The sequence below is a fragment of the Trichophyton benhamiae genome (assembly GCF_000151125.1).
Source record: "Trichophyton benhamiae CBS 112371 chromosome Unknown contig00142.0, whole genome shotgun sequence".
In the NCBI taxonomy this organism is placed as follows: Eukaryota; Fungi; Ascomycota; class Eurotiomycetes; order Onygenales; family Arthrodermataceae; genus Trichophyton; species Trichophyton benhamiae.
In genome coordinates this window covers 20,651-42,641 of record NW_003315099.1, presented here as the reverse complement: position 1 = coordinate 42,641, position 21,991 = coordinate 20,651, and the positions used below count along the sequence as shown (strand labels likewise).

At 50.6% G+C, this 21,991-nt stretch overlaps 8 protein-coding genes across 8 annotated transcripts; 5 read left to right on the top strand and 3 right to left on the bottom strand.

Moving 5' to 3' along the window:
* Positions 1–591: 591 nt before the first annotated feature.
* Positions 592–3,027, bottom strand: ARB_00574 (protein phosphatase regulatory subunit Gac1, putative; the record flags this gene model as incomplete). The annotated part of the gene is made up of 2 exons (XM_003012983.1): positions 592–993; positions 1,054–3,027. 2 exons carry the CDS (start codon positions 3,025–3,027, stop codon positions 592–594), a joined length of 2,376 nt encoding a protein of 791 aa, XP_003013029.1.
* Positions 3,028–3,181: 154 nt separating this feature from the next.
* ARB_00573 (uncharacterized protein) lies at positions 3,182–3,394 on the top strand (the record flags this gene model as incomplete). Its single annotated transcript, XM_003012982.1, has 1 exon — positions 3,182–3,394. The coding sequence occupies one exon, from the start codon at positions 3,182–3,184 to the stop codon at positions 3,392–3,394; it is 213 nt and encodes a 70-aa protein (XP_003013028.1).
* A 958-nt stretch (positions 3,395–4,352) lies between these two features.
* ARB_00572 (uncharacterized protein) lies at positions 4,353–5,274 on the top strand (the record flags this gene model as incomplete). The annotated part of the gene is made up of 2 exons (XM_003012981.1): positions 4,353–4,408; positions 4,467–5,274. The coding sequence occupies 2 exons, from the start codon at positions 4,353–4,355 to the stop codon at positions 5,272–5,274; spliced, it is 864 nt and encodes a 287-aa protein (XP_003013027.1).
* A 4,848-nt stretch (positions 5,275–10,122) lies between these two features.
* Positions 10,123–13,405, bottom strand: ARB_00571 (SH3 domain protein; the record flags this gene model as incomplete). Its single annotated transcript, XM_003012980.1, has 3 exons — positions 10,123–10,329; positions 10,357–13,281; positions 13,343–13,405. 3 exons carry the CDS (start codon positions 13,403–13,405, stop codon positions 10,123–10,125), a joined length of 3,195 nt encoding a protein of 1,064 aa, XP_003013026.1.
* Positions 13,406–14,892: 1,487 nt separating this feature from the next.
* Positions 14,893–16,764, top strand: ARB_00570 (uncharacterized protein; the record flags this gene model as incomplete). The annotated part of the gene is made up of 1 exon (XM_003012979.1): positions 14,893–16,764. One exon carries the CDS (start codon positions 14,893–14,895, stop codon positions 16,762–16,764), a length of 1,872 nt encoding a protein of 623 aa, XP_003013025.1.
* A 583-nt stretch (positions 16,765–17,347) lies between these two features.
* On the top strand, positions 17,348–18,115 carry ARB_00569 (uncharacterized protein; the record flags this gene model as incomplete). Its single annotated transcript, XM_003012978.1, has 1 exon — positions 17,348–18,115. The coding sequence occupies one exon, from the start codon at positions 17,348–17,350 to the stop codon at positions 18,113–18,115; it is 768 nt and encodes a 255-aa protein (XP_003013024.1).
* Positions 18,116–19,125: 1,010 nt separating this feature from the next.
* On the top strand, positions 19,126–20,602 carry ARB_00568 (annexin ANXC3.1; the record flags this gene model as incomplete). Its single annotated transcript, XM_003012977.1, has 2 exons — positions 19,126–19,150; positions 19,236–20,602. The coding sequence occupies 2 exons, from the start codon at positions 19,126–19,128 to the stop codon at positions 20,600–20,602; spliced, it is 1,392 nt and encodes a 463-aa protein (XP_003013023.1).
* A 449-nt stretch (positions 20,603–21,051) lies between these two features.
* On the bottom strand, positions 21,052–21,630 carry ARB_00567 (uncharacterized protein; the record flags this gene model as incomplete). Its single annotated transcript, XM_003012976.1, has 1 exon — positions 21,052–21,630. The coding sequence occupies one exon, from the start codon at positions 21,628–21,630 to the stop codon at positions 21,052–21,054; it is 579 nt and encodes a 192-aa protein (XP_003013022.1).
* Between the last annotated feature and the right edge of the window lie 361 nt (positions 21,631–21,991).

The following is a 21,991-nucleotide window of genomic DNA, read 5'->3' as shown; positions in this document are numbered from 1 at the left end:
CTACGAGCTACGCAGCAAGCAAGCTGTAGAACTAACTAGACAGAACGCAAGGTTAAAGGCAACAGAACAGACAGAACACTTTTCCAGCCGAGCCGAGCCAAGCCATGGACGGCCAAACAGAGGTAGGTCATTAGAAAGGAAGAGAAACTCCGGAAGCCATGAACATGAAGAAGACGCTGAGGAAAGACAAGACGCCACGCCGGACCGTACCATGCGCCGGAAGAAGAAGAAAGACAAAAAGGAAAGCAAAGGAAGAGAGAAGATACATAAATACATGAAAGCATGCAGCAAAAGCAAGTAGAGTAATTGGACGGGCGCACAGGAGGGGAGGATGTCAGGCGAAAAGGAAAACGGAAAGAAATAAAATAATGCAATCTGGTTGAACAAGTAAATACGATGCCTGCTGAACGGAATGGAGAAAAAAAATAAACAAATTAAGTGTGCTGTGCTGTGCTGTGCTGTGCTGTCGTGGTTGCGTCATGGTGATAGGTGGTGGAAACTCGTCACTGATAGACGATGCTGTTGTGTTGGGATTGGGATGGACTCGTAGAGAGTAAGTAGATGGATAGATTGAGTGTTGGTTTTGATGGATCATCCTAATATCGCCGTTGGGGCGGGGGCGGGGGCAGGAGAGGCGGGCATCCCTCTCTCTGAAGCCGGACGGGGACGACCAAAGGTAAAGGAAGGACGGACTGAGGTGGATGTGGATGTGGATGCTGATGTTGGTGCTGGAGGGGTAGCTAGACCCTCGGTGTCGGAGGGAGAGGCAGAAGTAGAAGCCGAGGGGGATGTTGAGACTGGGGTGTGGCCGCCTGGGCCTGGAGAGAGGCGGTGGGCGAGATGGTGCATGTTCAGAGACGTGGCCGTGGAAGTGGACATCGACATCGACATCGACATGGGCATGGTGGGCGTCGAGGTGTCTTCATCGACTTCCTCTGCGCCAGTGCCGTCCTTGGAAGACACGCCTGACCGTCTGGACTTTGTTGAGCCGAACTAGAACAGTTATTAGTTAGAGATAGTTAAGAGGTAAGAAGTAAAGGGGTAAAGACATACGAAGCAGTATCGGTCAACTAGCTCCTTGTAGACCTGGGACTGGTGGTTGGGTCTATCAGATAGGAAGTCGGAAAGTCTCTTCTCGCCGACGGGGGAAGGGGACTCGTCGGAGTCACTCGGGGTGCTGGGGCTGCTTGCACTGGCACTGGCACTGGCACTGCTACTCTCAACCATGTTCAGATGGGGCATGGAGTGGCTGTGTTTATGTCCGTATCGAGCAGGGCCAGCAGAACCAGCACCGCCAGCACCAGCACCAGAACCAGACGTGGAGGAGGTAGTCAGAGAGGCAGAAAAGTCATATCTGTCACCAAACACGTTGGTGCGTAGCTTGTTCTTTCTGGTGGGCGAGTCAGGGTCCGGGAACCAGCCTTCCTTCTCCGAGTCGACGTCCACATCTGAATCACCGGGCTTCGAAGCGGTGATTTCAAACTGTGTCTGCTGCTTAACAGCTACTTTAACGTTGTCAGGCAGGGTGATAGGCATGTTCATGGGTAGGTTCATGCCCATGGCCACCATCGACAACGGCTTTGCTCGGCCTCCTCTCGCGTTCTTCGCCTTGGCCATACGGGCCCTGAACAGCGGATCTCTACCAACTGAGCCACTGGAGCCAGAGCCAGAAGTAGAGGTGTTAGAGGCCCGTCGTGAAAAGACAATCTGATAGTTCATGTCGTCGTTGTTGTCCCAGAACTCCCGTCCGCCGACATTATACCGCAGACACAGGAAGAGAGTCTTATTCTGCATCCCGTGTCTGAGCTGGTCGGCCAGTTCGATGGAGAAGCTGAAGGTGTCGAAGCCCACTCGCTCGTCTCGGTCGATGCAAGGAGCGTTAGCATGCACGTATTCGGCCGTGACTTCAGAGACGGTCTTCCAGTTATCCAGCGTGAAGCGGGCAGAGACGTGCTTGGAGTAGGAGATGTTGGCCACTGCTACGGTGCCGAGCAGGGCGTGGGTATCGGGGCAGAGCTGGATACGACGGAGCCGAACAGGCTTGTTCAGGCGGGCGTCGTCGAGCATGCTGGGGAAATTAGTTACTCTGGCCTCCCAATGGTCCTTGCTGGGTGTTGATAGTGCAGAAGAGGAAGAACATGCTGCGTTGGAGCAAGTGAAAGGGAACTCTGTGTCTCCGTCGTATTCCTCGACGGGGGAAGACCCAGCACTGACGGCCAGGGGACGGTCGAGCTGCATGAAGTGACGGACTTCTTCCAGCTGGGCCCCAAAGTGCACTGCTTTGGAGAAAGTGGGTGTCCCCGGCATGCTGAGCGGCCTGCCCTGTCGTAGTCTGATAGCTGGCCGGACGAGCTCTCCGGACTTTTTGCGGAGCATGGGTGGTTTCTGGGGCATCTCTTCTTCGTCCTGGTCACTCTGCTCGGGGGTCTGAGTAGCCTGTTCCGGCACAGAATAGATCAGTATCCCCTTTCCACTGCCCTCGTTCGTCTTATCTGCAGCAGCGGTAGACGTTGACGTGGTTGCAGATGAAGAAGATGACAATGATGACGTCCCCTGGGCCTGCAACTTCTTGCTCTCATCTTCGTCACTTGAATTGCTGCGTGATTCCGGCGGAGAGAGCACCAGCCCCATGCCGGTCCCGGGAGCCGTCCAGGCCTCATGGACCTGCTGCTGCTGGCCCTGTTGACAGCCGGCCTCAAACTGCTGCAGACGAGCCACGGGAGCTCTGATAGTGGGACTGCGTCTATGTCTGTGCAGGTACGAGCTGCTGGAGGGCCGCTGGAAGCTCACGGCTGGCTCGGAGCAGTGACGTCCATGCCGGCGGACAGGGGCAGATCCAGCTGCCGTAGTCGTAGCCGTAGTCGTGGTGGTGGTGGTGGACGACGCCGTGGAGGTAGCTGATGCCGGTCCAGCTCGCGGGGGAGCCGACGAGGTTCCAGTAGGCGAAGGGGGAGCGGACGAAGGGGATATGTATGGCATCCGGCCTGTTTCGTCTCTTCCTGGCTCTCCTACGCCAGCCGTTAGCATGGTGTATTTGGTCATATCTAGATAGAAGAGCTAGATGGAGATGACTAGAGTGGCCGATGGAGAATGTCGATCCACAACTCCACTTACAGCCCAGCAGTAACAGACGAGACAGAAAGGTCGAACTGATCACTGCATCAAGCAAGGTCTTCTCTCTATGAGGCTGGTATATAATGGTGTCCAGGGGGGGAGGGAAGAGTGTAGTTTTGGTGCTGGTGATGGATCCAAGCGAGCGAGACAATCCACCGCAGAAGAAGAAGAGAAAAAGGAAGAAGAACAACAACCACGACGACGACGACGAAGAGAAGAAGAGAAGAAGAAGAAGAAGAAGAACTTGCAAAAGAGAAAAGGAAAAGACGGAGCAGGCTAGGGGGGGAGGAAGACGTTGATAAAAGAGGACGCGGAGGCCGCCAGGTGGAAATAAAGCTGGCGGCGGATGCAGATTTCTTGCCGTCAACCTGGTCGCCACCGGTAGCGCAGACGCAGCAGCTCGCTCGCTCGTCCTCTGGGTCGGGAGGTCAGCAACCAGCAGCAACCAGCGACGCCGGCCAGGATGTGACAGGGACAAGGCGAGTCACGGACAGCAGCTGGCCAGACTTTGACGGCTTCTTCTTCTTCTTCTTCTTCGTCTTCTACTTCGTCGTGTCTTCGTCGTCTTCTTCTTCTACTTTTCTACTGCTTATCGGCCCCACTGCGAAACTCGGGGCGGCGACTCGAAGTTGGCCCTGAACGCTGCACACGAAAGGTACCGGGGGGTACTTTGCCCGTCCTTCGGCCTCCCTCTGGCCGTCCGGCTCTGTCAGTTACAATTGCTAGTTGTTGCTCTGCTGTTTCTGCGGTTCGGTTGCTCTATTGCTGTTGCACCACCCGGTGGACTGTCTATCGTACGACGCTGGCTGATGACCCTTTGATACAGACATCGAAGACACCGAGCCAGACTTCCCTCCTCCGCCTGCAAGCCACGCCTGATGCCTTGGTCGATGTCGCCCATGGAACAGCCGTGATGGATGATTGATGGTCATGATAGCAGTAACTCTGGTTAAGCAACTCTCGCATCACGCCATGCCAACGCCAATCAAGCGCCGGTGGTCAAGCCACTCTGCTCAGATTAAGCTGCCTTTCTACCTGTACTGGTACTTACACTACTTCTGGCACCCCGATAGCCGACGCTTCCCACCCTCCTCCTCCTCCTCCTGCTCGTATACCTTCGCGGCAAGGGGGAGGCGGTGAGGGTCTCGCAAGGTTTATGGCTCTTCCTGCATTGGAGAGATAAAGCGATGTACGATGATGTAGGTGGTGGTTGATACATAACTACTGTCTCTGGTGGGATGGGGAGAGAGAGGGATATCAAACATCTCCAACATCAAACCAACCATCAAAGCAGGTATGTAGCTATACTAGCTATACGCGGCGGAAGTACCGTCAGTGTCTTCAGGCTGTAGTCAGTTGGTCGATTCAACCGCTATCCTGCCCGCCCAATGGCCTACTTATCTCCCGTCACACCCAGCGCAAGGATGGAAATGCAAGTCATCCCTCCTCCTCCTCCAACTCCGACTGCTGCTGCTGCTGCTGCTGCCGCCAGTCTTTCTCTTCCCCCTCGCTACCACCACCAGGCCAAACGTCCGAGTGCTCTCCATTCATCCACCCATCCATGCATGCACCATCCATGCACATATACAAATAATAAAAAGCAAAGAAGACAGCAGGAAAAAGCAAAGATGGGGCTCGACTTACTTGCTTGTCTCGGCGTATGCAAGGAAAGTTGGAAAGACTTTTTTCTCTTTTTTCTCTCCCCCTTCCCTTATCTCTGGTGGCAATGATTCGTTTTTTTTATTTTCTTTTCGCTTTGCTCTTTTTGCTTCTCTCTTCTTTGCTTTCGAGATAAGTCTTCTTGTCGAGACGGCTGACAAGGCAGAGAGACCATACTCAGCCGGCACGATAGTTATCAAAAGTCAATGGATGGTTGTTGGTGAACTAACAACTAAATCAGCTCGCTTGCTCAAATCACTAGCGAAGTCAAGGTCGTACGATTGCTCCATGACTTATTATTATTACTGTTTGTTGTTGTTATTAATTTTATTTACTGTCACTGCGCGAGCCGACTTGTCCGCCCGGCCCGGCCTCCCCCATACATCAACTGTGCATCCAGTGCAATATCAAATATACATACATACAGATTCGATCACGGCCTGCAAGGAAGAAGTCTCTAACCCACCCGCAAACCCCTACCAGCGAGATAACTATATATAGTGTGGTCACTGGTTTGTGGTTACTGGTTGGCCGAAATGCTGCCCCTCCGGTCGCGGAGTCGACAGGGTAGCTTTTGTGGCGCTCTTGTCTTCTCCGTATACTTACTCTCTGCATATACAGGCATTATTAGACATGCATTCTTATGTCGATGTCTGCATCTAATACTTCCTGCGTCCTGCCCTTGGCGGCGTCCATCCAAGGCCTTTCTCATACAAGACATACACCTCGTACCAAGTACCTCAAAAGTCAAGGTTGAACCTTCACTGCTCTGCTCTCTCTACCTTGAAACAGACCGACAAGTCAGAACAAAAAAAAATAAAGAAGGACAAGCAAAGCAAAGCCGGATAACTTCAGTAGGATGGGCGAGTGGGTAAGCGGAGATGCCGCGCAAAATGGAGATGGACGGAGTGGGAAGGGATACGCGGTGCCAGACAGCTGGGTTGGACGCTGGATGCTTATCCTTACTTACTCCTATATTCCCCATTCTCCATAACTCCCCAGAATCCCATTAACTCTTCTTTAACTCGGGCCAATCTCCATGCCAATAACAACAATGTATTGGCAATGGCCCTTCCTTCTGCCCCTGCTTCGTATTATTAAAAAAAAAAGTCCTGTCCTGTCTCCCTCGCCTTACTCCTATACAGTGGGACTGGAGCTGCGACTCGCCATTCATCAAACACTCTTCTCACGACGCCGACGCGTAACTATTTTAGCCACGGAAAGCCTCTATCTGTGGAGAATCAAACATCAGAGCAGCGTCATCTCATCTCGCCATCATCTCTTGTCGTCAAATCAAGCAGGTCGTCGTCAACGTCCTACCCCCAAGCCAAGTCCGTAAGCGAGTCGAAAAGGCACTGACATTCAACACCGCTATCTATTCTCGCCATCATCCCCGCGTCCTGCTAGTTTGCAGCACTTAAACATCTCGGCGTAATGTCCAGTCTCCGGAGAATGATGCTCTGCGTGGGATTGGTGATCTTGTGCATATCAATATGTCGGCCCGCTCGACCGTAGCAAGACAGGGGGGAGGGGGAGGGGAGTACCATCGACACAGCATGACATTGGTCCGTATGTGAACCGTTCGTTATCAGGGTATAATACTCTCCATTATTAAGAGAGATAGCAGCAAGACACTAGCAGTCCGGCAGACGGCTGAAGAAAAAGCTAGCTACATAGCAATCTCCTGCGCCGCATAGCATATTCCGTAGGTAGCACAGAGATATCTCAAAGGCAGGCCGGTGGTTCAACTAGTTAACTAGCACAGCGTAACCAAGCCACCCAACTATCAAGTATAACTTCAGATAAAGACCGGGAACTTTTGATTAAAGCTGCAGCAAAGCCATCAATTCCTCATTAATTGAATAGTTGAACCGGGTCAATAGTCCATATTTTCTTCATTCATGTAGAGTTATTGTTTCTTTTCTCTGGATTTTCTTTTTCATTTTTCTCAACAAAAAAGAAAGAAAGAAAGAAAAAGAAAAAGAAAAAGAAAAAGAAAACAAAAACTAAAAAAAAAAAAGAATGAAAAGACGGCGCCTATTAAACTTCGACTGACGCGGTTGAGTCACATGATCTACTAGCCGCCTTTTAGAGTTTTGTAGCCGCCGTTTGTTTTTTTGTTCTCTTTTTTTAGAATCATCGACGACGACGACGACGACGATGGCGAAAAGAGGTGCATCTTCGCTTGAAATCCATGATACTTCCTGGCAACTTATCTTGGTTTAGCCATATTTACGTCTGGATTGAGTTGCTGCAGTACCATTACCTCGACTAGCTTTCAGCTTTCCCTGTACCGTAGCGAGACCTCGAACAGGACCTCGCTTCATCGCGCCCATACGATAAGGTCTATCCAAGCCAGCTATCTTTGCAATCCCTGATTATACCATGATTATCCAGCAATAATGCGTGTGCACAGTGCTCCTGGCCCGGCTCAGCACTTCACTCACGCCTCGCGGGAACCCCTCCAACCTTATTCCCAACTGATCGGCCCTCATCACTGCACCTCTCATATCGATATTATATACCAAGAGTGTACTTGTTTACTTCCATATACATCCATCCATATTTTATTAAACCCGCCCCATTAACACAACAGCCTTACAGGGTCCCTTAGGTTCAAGGAGATTTAACTCTCTCCCACTGTAGGGATAACGCGTTCACTAAGCCACCAGAGGGGGCCCAGAAGCATGCAGACCGCAGACCCCTTCTTGCCTGTGCTCAGACTCAGACTCCGTGAGGGGGAGATGTCGTTAACAAGCTAGTGGGAAAGCTCAATCCAAGCTCCCAAGAAAGCGAAAAAGCGCTCAGGCTATTCAGTCTCCTCCTGCGGGAGTCCAGATTTCATACTATTTCTCGCCAAGGGACGGGGTTTTACCGAACTCGAATCAGACCAAAGCAGCTTGACGCCCGACCTGAACGAATCGATGAGATCCTCCGCGGAATGGCTGATACACGATGCAGCACAATGTCTGAGAAGAAAAACCCAGCCGACGTCGTCTAGAAGCTGTTCGAGAAGATCACAGCTAGGGTCCCGGCGTCGATTGGTGGGATTGTCAAGGGTAGGCCCTGCGCTAAGCCCCGGGCATATGTATCAGTTTTCGGATCAACCAGCCCAGACGAAAAGCTCCCCCTCCCTCCCTCCCTCCTTCCGCTCCCATGTCGGCTGTCCGTCAATTTGCTTCACAGTGCCACAGAATCAGAAACCAAACCAGCAGGTAGGGGGTCAAAGCCCTGACTGCATTGACTCTTTTGACTCTTGACTTCTGTTGGATTAAAATTTATTTTCTTTTTCCCCTCATCCCGCATCGCATCCATCTATCCATGCATCCCTCACTAGTTCACCAGAGCTGGTTACGAGCAGTACGGGCAAATGGGGGATATATTTAAATATATACTACAAAAAAAAAAAAAAAAAAAAAAAAAAAATGCGCATGGGTCGAGATCTCGCGATAGAAACGATCGGCCCATCCAACTGTCTGATATCCCATCGTGTTTGGACAACCTCCCATCTTCACCCCTGCCTGCTCATGCGGGCCTGCGAAGACAAATGCCGCAATTCGGCCCCAAGACAGATCTTCATCTTCTTCATCAGGCAATCTCCTCTCGAAACGGGACAGCAGTCCGATAACAGGCGGGGGTGGCTGCAGGTGTTGCGGGAAGCTCGACAGCGACATATCAAACAGGCAAGCATATATAACTAAGGGGTCCAATAACGTGCTTCTTGCGTACAACGTGAATCGTCCTTGACTTCAGATATACCTGGTCTCTACCTCTCCAATCCATAGCCGATTTCTTGTTCCCTTATATCATTTCTCAAAGGCCGACGAGGAGAAAAAACAACGAACCTCTGTGCCCCCCTTGCCGTTTAATGAATCACTGGGCCTTTCAAGACAATAGCATGTGGAAAAACAATGTCCATGCTACATAGGTACACACATGTACCGCTCATGCGAGTTCCCGCCACCGGTCTTCGCTCAGATGAATTCTGCACACTGCTACGTGCTCTCGTTCACACTACTCCGTACGGACTATAACTCGCTCGCTCAACTTCCTCACCCCCTGAACCAGCTGCGTGCACGCACGGCCGGTCCCGTCCTCAAACACCCAAGCAATGGTTGCACTCGCTCAAAACGACCTTGACCAGACCCTTTAGAACTCTGCAGTTCGGTAAGATTTTCACGTTGATCCCCACTCACACACACACTCGCGCACATACGAATCCCATATCAGGTTCCAGTCGCATCCAACCGCCGCCACGATAAGAATTCTCCCTCCATCGAGCGAGAAGCAGAGAGCCAGCCCGTGGTGGTGAAAAGGTTTCTTTTTCTTTTTCTTTTTTTCCCTCTTCCTTCCTACCACCTTAACTCGTTACATATTACACTACTACCTTCAAGCATTTTCTGCTCGTACGTATGAAAATTTTTCTCCCCTCCCTGTGCTACTCTGTCGTGTTTTTACAGCTGCACGATGCCACGGTCGGATACGCGGCGTCAAATTGATACCAGACATGCACATCACAACATATTCCCTCTACTACAACAAGACGAAACATATCATTCCTACGACCCATTTGAAGACACAGAAACACAAACACAAAAACACAGCGCATCTGTCGCGTAACCCTAGCTTGCGTAAAAGCCTCACGCCAAAGCATCATCTGCCCTTCTTTTCCCTTTTTTACTGCTGAATACAGGCACCACCGAGCTTTTCCCGTTTGCATCCAGACACACATACCCTCCTTAGCCCTGGATGCGAGCATGTCCGATTCGTTTCATGAACGAAGTTATAGTTCCCGCCCTCCGACGACCCGCGGGCCACGTCGTTCAAAGTATATGGCTAACAACAAGCAACTACTTGACTTATTGTTTACGAACACTCGCCCGTCGGCTTTTGATACTTCGGGCAATTCAATATCTCTCCCGCTGTCGTACGGTTGATTAGCTGGCAGACGGGTAAGTGACTGGTTGAACACCGATCTATTGCCTCTATGCATATAGATATCAGGTTTTTTGCCGGGCAATTTAAGCGGGTACGCTGTGCAGAATGCGCCGTCGTATATGTACATGCGTACGTACCTCTTAGTCCCCTTAGTCTTCTGGACACACTGCCTTGTTCCCCGCGTTGCTAATGCCTGTCAATTTTCGATTCTTACCTAGCATAAAGTCAAGTATATTGGTTTGAATAGCTTATTGCCCGGCCTGCCGATGTCGGACTCAAGACGTATGGCCACAGAGACGGAACATTGTTTCGATTCTTGTTTCACGAAGGATCGTCTTTACCGCTCTGTCGAAAGTAATGTAGATCGCTAATCTACCAACTAACTCGGTAGTAGATAAGAAGAAAAGGCGTTTAACTCATGATCATTATATCTAGCTGTAGTATATACCCTTTTGTATAAATGTTATCCCTGTATGTGTATCCATCCATCGTCTTATTCATCATGACTCGTGCATCCGTCCAGCTAGAAGGGGACAGATAGAAAGGAAGAAAAGAAGTAAGAAAGATATCAACAAGAAAAAAAAAAAATATATCGAGAAAACATTTCATATCGTTTATCTTTCATCGGAGACCATCGGTGCCTACCTCGTCAATGAGAAGGACGTATCCGCCGGGCAAAAACCCTTTCTGACCAGCATAGCATCCCCAAAGCCAATCGTCGTTGATGTTTTCAGCTTCCGTGATCTCCGCGCCCCGAGGAAACATTATCTCGTCATTGTTGTCGGGTTCAGGGTGATGTGACCATTTGGCGATAAGGCGTAGGCCGATGCCACCTGATGGAGGGAAGCGGGTGGTGCTAAGCGGGAAGGGGGACGAAGAGGAGCTGTCCGACGGACTCTCGGGACCAGAAGAGAGATGTTGTCTGGCTCGGTTAAGTCTGCGTCGTTGCCTGAAGTTGCTGTCACTTGAGTCTGTGGGTTCGGTCCATGTCCAGCGGCCGGAGTTTTGTCGTTGGAGGGCAAATCGGCCTGGTGTTCCGTTGGTTTCGGAGACGGGACTGGTGGGAGTGTTGCTGTTATTGCTGGTATCTCTCCTGGCGCCGGAAGAGGGGGTTGGGATGTGTTCGTCCTTCCATGCGTGTCCGCCCACAAGGCCCTGGACGACGACTCTCATCTGTCCTACTCGGTGGTCCTCAAAGCCAACAATTATCATGCGATGGCCCTGTAGGCACCGCCTCCAGCCATTTCGGCCGTTTTCCTTGCTGATTTTGCCTGATGCGCCTAATTTCAGATAGCAGTTCGTGCACATATCGTAGTCACCCTCGTTACACTGGATGCAATGGAATCGTGTCGTTGAAGGAGGGATGGGGTATGTACAGACATTGCATTGTGTAGAGAATGTGAGGGGTCTGTATTCGGCGGCTTCCGTTGAAGAAGGAAGCGAGGTTGTGGTTCGTGGAGATGTTTGTGCATCTGTCTTTGGCTTCACCTTGACACGGGATATCGGCAACAGAGGATGCGTGCAGCATTTGTCCTGGTTAACGCACTTGTTACAGAATCCCCATTCACCGTCATTGCACTCTCTGCATTTCCAGAAACATTCATCAGTAAACCGCTCGCACATATCACAGAACATGCCCATTTGTACTCGTCTAGAAAGCGGCACATGAGCAGACCGTGGACTCTGGGAAGATGACGACGATTGTTCTACTCGTTCCTCTGGTGGCCGTAAGTACCTACGCCAGGTAAGCTTGTGAGGCGGTTCTTGTTCGTTCAACGGCTTGTTCAAAGATGCCATCTTCTTCTCAAAGAAGTATTGCGCTGCGTGACCAAATCCAAACCAATGCAGACATCCGCGGCCGAGACGATAGCAACGAGCACAGAGACAATAATTGCCGGACTTGCAAAGTTTGCAAACTTTGTGCAATTCATACTGTATGTTGTTCTTCCCGCACCGTTCACATGATATTGAAGGCTCGGGGGGCATCTGAGCAGGAGCCACAGTAGACGGTAGAATAACAGGATTTGAGACTCGTCTAATTGGTCCCGGTGGCGGAGAGGCGGTTACTGGTGTGTTGACAGCAGCAGTAGCGGTGGCTGGAGTAGATGGTTGTGACTGTGACTGTGAAGCCTGACGCCTGTTCGAAGTATGGAGCCCAGTAATTTCACTGACGACAGACGGTGCAGTAGCAGCAGCAGCAGCAGGAGGAGGCTCAACAGCGGTGTTTCCTCCGTTTGGATTGATAGCAGCAGGGCTCCGCCGGCGCTGCCTCTCTCCAGGAGACGAAGGACGCCTTGAACGGTTGACCTGAAGTGGTGGAATTGGCTGGTTCCGTAGTGATGTCGGCGGAAGGGAGCTATTTGAGGCTCGTCTGCGGGACGGCCCAGTCGAAGGAGCCCCAGGGCCACTTCCCGCAGCAGTGCCGGCGCCGGAACCTGCAGTAGAGCCACCGCTAGCTGTGCGGGCCGCGGGTTGGGCCAGTGCCTCGGAAGAGAGGGAGAAGCCTGTGGGCGGAGTTGGCGATGTGCGCCGTCTCCGAGTGCCCATCCCTTGATCAGAGGCACTTCGACGGTGGTTTGCAGCATGATGAGCGGTGAGAGGCTCTAGAAGACGAGGTCGAGAGGTCGGTGGAGCCCGTCTGGTAGGCTCTCGAGCCCGAGGCGTAGAGGCTGAAGCACTGGGAGACCGCTCTTGTTGCCGGGGCTGCTGCTGCTGTCTATCCTGTGATACTGGTCGTGGCTGAGCTGGCGACTCGCTCTCTCTTCGCCTTGAGATGTGGGTGGGAGAAGGGACTCGGTGCCGCCGCTTGAAGGCCTGCGCAATACGTTCCGTCAACTCGTCTTCCTGCGTAGGTGTCAGACTGTGTAAGTCGATGCCATCCAGCAGCCCTTCCTCTGCGATTTGGCGTAGGATCTCATCCTCGATGGCCGACTCGCCCGTTGACCCAATAAGCGACCGTAAGCTGGACTGATGCTCAACCCTTCTCGAATCCGGGCTTATGTCTCGAGGGTTGCGCATGGCAGGTGAGGCATTCATTCGCCTTTCCGCCCGCCGTCTCCGCCTAGCATCTTCCACCCGCTGCTCCCTCGCCTGTGCACCAGGACTGCGCTCCGATCTTCCTCTTGAGCGCGGTGCCAACGGACTACGATGACGACGTCCGCTGCTGCCGCTCCCACCACCGCTGGCTCCCTGAACATCCCGCAGACTCATATCTCTGACCTCGGCTAGGAGCCTCTCGTCCTCATCGTCACTTGCAGACCGCACTACCTGCCCAACTTCAGGCAGCACGGAATCCCCATGTTTGTACTCCGATGCGATCTCCTCCTTCTCCTCAGCCGACTTTACTTGATCCGGGTTTGACTGGAGGAAGAGATCGAGCAAGGTGGCCACTTTCGCATCGTGTCTTGTATCTCGAACAGATGCCCGACATGATGGACATGTAAACCGCGGTCTGTTGCCATCCGTTGGATTCGATGCCTGCCATGAGAACCAGCTTTTCAAACACGATCCGCAAAATGTATGTAGGCAGTCGAGCAAGGTCAGCGGCTGGTAGAGAATCTCGGTGCATATCTATCTTGCGGTCAGAACAGGCGCAATACCATAACCGAAGTTAGAAAAAAACAACACTCACAGAGCAAGTCAGCTCTTTTCCCAAATCTACCAGCGCCGAACCGCCCTCCTTGGGCTTTTCCATCCTCCCAGAGAGCGGCTGTGGTGTGGTATGTGTAGTTGTATAAGCAAGCGGACCGCAGTCCCAGTCCCCGTATGTGCGTCTACCGCCGGTCAAAGTCGAGCATGGCTTCTCGCTCGAGACGCCAGCTACCGTAGAGGAGGAGATACGAAAGCTGAAGTAATACCGAGCGTCCTCGCTAGCACTGGCATATCATGGTGGTGGTGGTGTTGTCGTCGGCGGTTGTCGCTGGCGGATGTTGAATAATCCCAAGATGTTTCTTCCCTTCGCCTGAGACAAAAATATGTCACACCCCCACACACAAGACACGCAAAACAAGTGACTTCGTGACCTTTTTCTTGTTTTTTCCCATCTCCCTTTGCCTAGAGGTATTCGCGATGCAGAATAGACAGTTTGACCAGCTTGACGGTCTCTGACCGTGTTTACTGCAGTGCGCTGTTGGAGAGTCCTGCTCTGTCGCCGAATGCTCTGGTGGGCCAGGACCAGCTAGAAGGACTTTTATAATATGATAGACATTGCTAATTCCTGTGGACCAGATAAAGAAAGGAGATCATAATCATAGCTACAGCCTGTTGGACTGCGCCTCTGGCTTTGCGAGATGCTCGTGGGTAAATGCTAGTTAACCCTCTGGCCGTACGGGAGACTACCCAAGACGACCGTAGCTGTTGAGAATGGATATACCACGAGACCACAGAGGTAATGATGGTTAAAAGGGACAAAGATAACTGGCAATAGTGTTTTCATGCCGTCTGAATATGGTAACCAACGCATGCTATGTCTTCGGGAATTCGGGGGGTTACTATTCCCACTATCAATACAATATTCGTCGAAACGCAACTCTTTCTGGCAAGGAACCTGGGATAAAATACCCATATCTCTTTATCTATCAAAGAATCTATGACCTGGAGGTTTAGGATGGACGTTGATATTGCATCTGGAGATATCATATCATGTATGCCTATAATACTCCGGAAGCCTTGAGTCCAAGGCTAACTATATCTCTGGAGCATCTCCTCAACTCTAAGGATAGGGTCTATCCTTAGACGAAAGGGGCTGTCCTTTCATGGTTCTCCATCTTGGAGTTAAGGATATGTTTACTACTTTGGATATCGTTACGGCCCCTCGGATATATGGACAGATGTTACCAGACTCACATTTATCCTTTAATATTCCGTCTACTATATCCACAATATACCAATATGCCGAAGCTTGATAACTTCACTTGAGCTAGATACAGCCTGCTAAGATATCACTGATCTTCACATGAGATGCTTTAACATTTTACCTTTTTTTTTGTTTTTCACCTACAGCTCACATTCGCTGCTAGCTACATCTTCAGTTTACCATCTTTACTCTTGTTCGCTACCTACTTACACTAATTCTGGTTCAAACTACTAGTTAGTTACCGTTCATTGACTTGCTTTTCTTATCTTCTACAACTATCCGGCTTTACTCCCGCTTAGTGGCTGAATTCAACGTTATATAGAAGCATGTTCCGTGCTAAAGATATACAGGCCAGCAAGCCCTTGGGCCTTCAGCCTCGTTCCTCTACATCAATTGCTGGCCGTCAAACAGGTCGTCTTTCCCTGCAGCAATACGCACAACGATCCAGCCAAATCTCCCGCCCAAGCCCATCTAGCCAACGAAGCAGCAACGAACAGCTTTTTAGACCTCCCGCTAATCTCAATTACCTCTTCAACGTTGACAGCAATGAAAATGGCTCTAATGGTAGCAGTAGCTCCGAAGAAGACGAAGACGACGATGATATTGAAGGCCAGGATACAAAAGAACCCCCTGAAATTGTTGACTTGACCGAGAATAGCCAGGAAACTGCTACTCCTCCAGAAATTAACTATCTAAGCCCCACTAAAAGCACGAATCCACTGAATCAAGAGACAACAAAAGTGGAACAACTCTCCCAATCATCTCGACGTTCTACCAGCTCTATCCAAACGCGTATGAGTGATGATGAAGCTGAATCGTGGTTACAACTACGCCTTACCGAAGAAGATGCTAAAAAGAAGCGTACAATATTTGCACCCCTTCCACCTGCTAGTTCTCAACAACGACCACACCCACCATCTCCAACCCCTATCCGGCCAACAGATGCGGCATGGAGATCCCAAAGCCTTCGCCGCAAGCCAAACATATGGATGTCTCCAAGTTTTTTACCTGTGGACCGAAAGCATGCAGCCTGTCTGGAGAGACTAGATGCTATAGAAGCAGCTTTCAAAAGGCTTGAACAAATTGGGCTAATGAATGAACGGTCTAGTATTGAGAAGATGGAGTTTGAGAACTTCAAGGCGAAATTTGATGCAAAGATACCCCTGACTAGCACAGAGAGGAGAAGGTTGCTTGATATCCAGCGGAATATCGAGCGCAGGGAGTACAGCTGGTCTGTTAATAAAATGGCTCTGGAAAAGAATATTGTCAAGAAGAGGGGTTATTCGGCTGTCAATACATCGGCAGAAGCCAATGTTAGTGAGACGAGCACATCTTCCAGGAACCCCGATGAACCCAACCCCTCCTCATCAAGGAGAAAACGTCCAACTAGCCATGCGGCTGAGCAAGCCGAACTAATACAGGAAGATGACAAATCTGGTATGGAAGTCGAAACAACAGATGACGAAGAAGACGATGATGATACCGAAGAGGCTCAGGAGGATGACGCACCAGAACCCGTCTGGGCCTACCATGTTTTCCGCACTGAAATCGATCCAGCAAATCCAGATCCAACGCCCGTATATATATCGTCGCATCTCAGCAGACTTCGTGCAGAGAGCAAGATGCGAGACCAAATATCAGCCAGCTACGGCAACTTGAAGGAACGCACCCGCATGGAATTCCGCGTAACATTCGAAGAAGACTTCACTGAACAAACAATAGAGTTTGCATCTGGTCGCATGGTAATAGTGCGAGTTGAACGCGAAATCCACGAAGAACCAGTAAAACGCAAGAAAAGGATTAAACTGGAGCGTATACCTACCAAAATATATACCATAGTCGAGCAAATCCAAACCACCCCCGTTGGCGATACCACCAGTGAGCACCCTGCCCAAGCTGAGGTACAGAGCACTAAATACACTGAGATGTCTGAATGTTTTATACTCCGCAAAGACGCCAACGCCCAGGCCAATCGGCTCATGCTTGCTCATCTTACCAGTCATCTAGATGAGGCCGAACGGTTCAACTTGGATGTGACGGGAGACATTGATATGCAGGCTAGGCTGTACCTGCATGAACTAGACGAGGGGGAGAGGCTATACGATAAGAAACACGTCCTTCCTGAGGTGCAAAGTGGGATGCGAAAGGAGGTATCCATCCGTGTCTTGGAACATCTTGTTCGAGGGCCGAGGAACTAGTTCTAGTCTTCAAAGTATCGAACCACACTCTAAAAATTTAAACCACTTCAACTCGGGAGGAATGTTATCATCTGTTCATCTGAAATTTATGCCTTGCGTACCAGAACTCTTTATTTATCTAACATAATTCACTTTTCGATCAAATTTATTTCTTCATCTTTTCGTCTGATGTTTTTATTAAGTTTACAATTGTTTATTAATAGAGTTACGGATTAACCTTGATCCAATTAAGGTTAATTTTGATGAATAAGCAGCTTAATCGAGAACCACGTGATCGTCATCTCAGGCGCGGCGTTATTGAGGAGAAAAAGAACAAGAAGAACAAGAAGAAAACAAAGAATACGACAAAGACAATTTGAGGACAATGGGACAATAGGGATTGCGAAGTTAAGGGGAGACGAACAAGGACGACGAGGTTCGATAACCAGGCTGTGCATTGCACCATTGGACAAGAATCGAAAGGGAAAGAGGCACAAAACACTTCCCATCCGGAGCTCTGCTTCTAAACAACTCGTAACCCACGACACAAGCAATAACTAGTTACTCGAAGTCTCATTGAATTGAAGCAAAGAAAGGGGACAAGATGACGACCTCTACCGCAGTTCCAGCGTTTACCGCTGACCTTCCGACGCTACTCTCCATCACGGCCGCCCTCTCAATAATGCCTCTATCCTATTTCCTAGGCACCGCCCTTATCCCTTCCAACCAGCTTCGCAACCGCCTCCTTTTCTTCTGGCACGCCTACGATGCCGGAACTCATCTCTTGATTGAGGGATCATTCCTTTACCACTGTTTCTTCAGCTACAAGCAACTTCAGCCCGGCGAAACCATTCCCGGCGTCTATGGACCACCTTACTTCCTTAACAGGCCAGATAGAGCCTATGGTCCCGCTTACGGCGTGGGAGCCAGTGCTAGAATGTGGCAGGAATATGGCAAGGCGGATGCGCGCTGGCTAGGTGCTGACCTGTGCGTGGTCTGCCTAGAGATATTGACGGTGTTAATTGGGGGTCCGCTGGCAGTTTATATCTGCTACTTGCTAACTATGTCTTCATCCACGAGTGCTACAACTGCTTCTAAAGCGAAGTACTCCAGCTGCCTGTGGTTTTCATCCATTATCTTGGCTGTGGGGGAGCTGTATGGCGGGTTCATGACCTTTGGACCAGAGTGGTTCTCGGGCAGTGTTGGCTTGGAGACGAGCGATCCGGTCTATCTATGGCTCTACCTGGTTTTCTTCAACGTCCTTTGGGTCATTGTTCCGCTCTGGGTGATATCTGTTGCTTGGGGAGAGATCAAGGCTGCTTTTGCAACCGCTGCTGTTGCGAACGAGCAAACCGCTAAGAAGCTCAACTGATAGCTCTATGATTTGATTACTCTGTTCTCCTATTACAAGATTTGATGAATTCTTTTTGACCGACTCACTGAGATTTTCCATATTTAATGAATATACCCTATTTCAGTACATAAATCGATGTTATACAGCACTGCCGTTTGAGACTAGCACTTCAAGCGTTATTCTAGGACAGACTTCGAAGACCTCGCGAGTAAGCTAGATAGATATATATATACTGTCTGCCATATGTCGCTGTTGGTTTGATATATACTGGCCTCGTTCCGTGAATCATATGGCAAAATATCAAAGACAAACACCTGAATATCAGGATTCTAGTCATTTAACAGCCTCCGAGCTTCATCCCAATCAAGCCTGTAGTATGGTTTCTATACTTTCCCCTCAGCTCCTCCCTGGCCAGCCATAAATCCACCTTCAGGGGCTTATCAGGTAACTATTTGACTGCTCCGATTCTCGAGACCCGAGATGTCTACTCCAGAATAAGAACGGACGAGAGGGCGTTCTATGTAGCACTTAGGATACATGCTCGCTGTCGCTATCATGCAGGCTACACCCAATCCGCCGGTTCTGCTGTTGTTGTCCCCTGTCTGCCTGCTCCAGCGATTTCAGGGGCTTCAAGGCAGCCCACAGCCACAACGAGGGTCAACATCTGCTTAACTGCCGACTGTGCCACTGCCTGCGTCGATAGTTAGAGAGCACCAAGGACAGGACAAGGAGAGGCACTGCCACAACCAGTGTTGGCGGTGGATATAAACACGAGAAATTGAGGATTGGCATTCGTGATGAGAAGCGCCGCTTTGGAGGGGCTGGAGGATCTTGGGTTTAGGTCGCTATTTATTTAACCAGCCAGATCCCCAGCAACACCTAACTAGTTAACTACCGGGTACATAGTTCACTAAACCATCCATTTTACCCGCACTGCTGCAACTCATTACTAGCTACGGAGGGCATATATTGTTAATTATCCTGCTCCGGACCAGTTACTGCGGCTCTTGCTCTCTTTCGCTTCCGTCATGGCTGGATATCCCCCGCCAGGCCGTATGTTGCGCCCAAACCAGCCACCTATACGCACAACCCCCTTAGCCCATTATTAGTGAAGCTGTACTAATTACGATATGTCTAGAGTACCCCTATCCACCGCAGGGTGGTGCGCCGCCTCAGGGATACCCTCCTCAGGGCTATCCTCCTCATGGCCAACCACCACCACAAGGACAGCACCCCCCGCCAGGACAGTACCCTCCGCAAGGCCAGTATCCTCCCCCTGGAGGCGCGCAAGGCCAATACTACCCGCCGCAGGGACAGTATCATCCCCCTCAAGGGCAGTACCCTCCCCATGGCGGCCCTCCTCCTCCGCAGGGACAGTATGGCGCCCCTCCACCGGGTGGTGCCCCGCCGTACGGATATCCGCCCCAGGGACAATATCCTCCCGCACAAGGATACCCACCTCAAGGCTATCCTCCGCAAGGCTACCCTCCGCAGGGATATCCCCCTCAGCCGGGGTATGGTGCACCACCTAGCGGGCCACCAGCACCTCCGTCTCCGGGCTACGTGCCAGGCCAGATGGCACAAGGAGACGCCAGTAGAGAGGCTGACATTCTGCGCAAAGCCATGAAGGGCTTCGGTACTGACGAGCTCACACTGATAGAAGTTCTTGCAAGGCCAGACCCGCTTCAAATGGCTCTTATCTCACATACCTTCAACTCTCGCCACAAGCGCAACCTGGAAAAGGATATCGAAAAGGAATGCGGAGGCAAGTTTAGAGATGTTATGATGGCTCTTGTACGAGGACCCCTGATGCAGGATGTCCACGCTATCAACAAAGCCATCAAGGGTATGGGTACTAATGAAAAGCTGCTCAATGATGTGCTACTTTCCCGCTCCAACGCAGATATGAATGCCATCAAGACAGCGTACAAGGCCACCTTTGGACGTACCCTCGAGGCGGATGTACGCGGTGACCTGTCCATGCAGACAGAACAATTCTTCAACCTGGTTCTAGCCGCAACTCGTTGCGAAGAAAGTGCTCCTCCAAACCAGTACCAGCATGACCAAGACATGTCGCAGCTCTGGGGAGCCATGGGAGGCAATACAGGCGTACCCAAGAATACTGTCTGGCAGATCCTCACCCAGCGATCCAACAACCAGATCCGTGCGCTTTGCGATGACTTCCCCAAGAAGCACAACACTGCTCTCAGCGCGCAGATCACAAGCCATTTCTCTGGCCATATCCGTGATGCACTGGTGTACATGCTTGGAAAGGCAGTTCAGCCTGTCATGCACGATGTGCTGGCGTTGGAAGATACCATGGCTGGCATGGGCACTAATGATTGCCTTCTGATTGAGAGACTGGTGCGTATTCACTGGAACAAACACCACCTTGAACAAGTGAAGCAGGAGTTTGAGAGGAAGTATGGCAAGCCGTTGAGATCGCGGGTTGCCGGTGAGACCAGAGGGGATTACGAGAAGGCTCTACTTGCTATGCTCCAGTGATATAAGGGGTTGGATGTCTGAGTCACTAAGTGTCCGCTGTTGTTGGCTTTGTCTAATTTTCTCCCGGTTACGAATCCGCTCTTATGAGTATATGGGAGGATAATCTTCTTGTTGAAAAGGTTCTTGCGCCTTGTAATATTTGTAAGAATTAGTTGGAATGTTAGTAGAAGAGGTAATGTATTGATAGTATTATGTAGTATTGTGATGCTACCAGCAGTATCATTCCAGATGAATGGATATGGGAAGAAAGACCAGAGCCTTTCAACACATAACTAGCAATGGAAACAGATAAAATATATGGGACAACGGCATGCCAGAGTCAATACCATCGAAACACAAGGTCATCACTTCATCAGCATAAGAAAACAGAAAATCGAAAAAGAAGCCCTCCCGGAAGGCACCAGGAGACCTAGCTCTGACAACTAAAAACCTACCCCCGCCTCTCTTATTTACTTGTCATGGTCTAGAAACTTCCCAACATGGTCTCTCACGCTGAAACCGTTGAATAGCCAGTCGTTTCCATGTCTGCCAACTTGCGTCATAGTGCTGCTGCGTCTCTTGTGATTAGAGCTGCTGCTCTTGCGAGAATGGCGCTTCTTCTTTTGACATTCGTCGGCTGCCGAGTCTGGCGTGTTCAGCTCCGGGCTCACCATATGTGTGGGCGAGGTAGTCTGTTGGCCGCCATGGGTTAGGTGATGAGATGTGCTGGTATCAATTGGAGCTGGAGCAGGGGACTTTGGCCGAGACTGAGAACGAGACCGGGAGTGAGAGAATGAGCTGAAGAAATGGCCTCGGGAGGGAGAGGTGGGTGGCTCTAGGTGGGAGCTTGCAGTTGGCGGAGAGGTTGTTCCGCCCAGGCTGGATCCCCTGCTGTGACGGTGGAAGAAGTGTGGCAACGACGAAGAGTGAAGGGGAGTCTTCGACGTATCACTGTTCCCTGAGCAGGTTGTGGAAGTAGAGAGGCTTGGGACGGAGGAAGAGGTCGACTGAGTCGTCGCCTGAGCCAGGAATGGTGGGCGATCAGGCATTGTTGCTGTGGCTTGCTCTTGTCCAGAATAAGTGAACTAGGATGTAGAAGTAGATGTATGTCGTCCAGCAACTTGAGCCATGCAAATCAATTGCAAATCCGGTCAGCAAGGTACGTTGTATACGAGCAGGAGTGAAATCAAGCAGGAAAAAACTTTTGCGTCTAGCAATCGAACGAGAAAAGAGTGGAAAGTCACAACGCCCTGCGTCATAAGAAGATGTCTCAGATAACTATTAGTTAGGGCTAGAAGTCGGTAGTCGGTGAATAAACAGGGAAACACAAGAACAATCGAGGGGGGCATCCGGTTGTATTTATGCTCTCAAATTCAAGCGAGGATGCGCTGGAACGAGCCGGTCGACGGC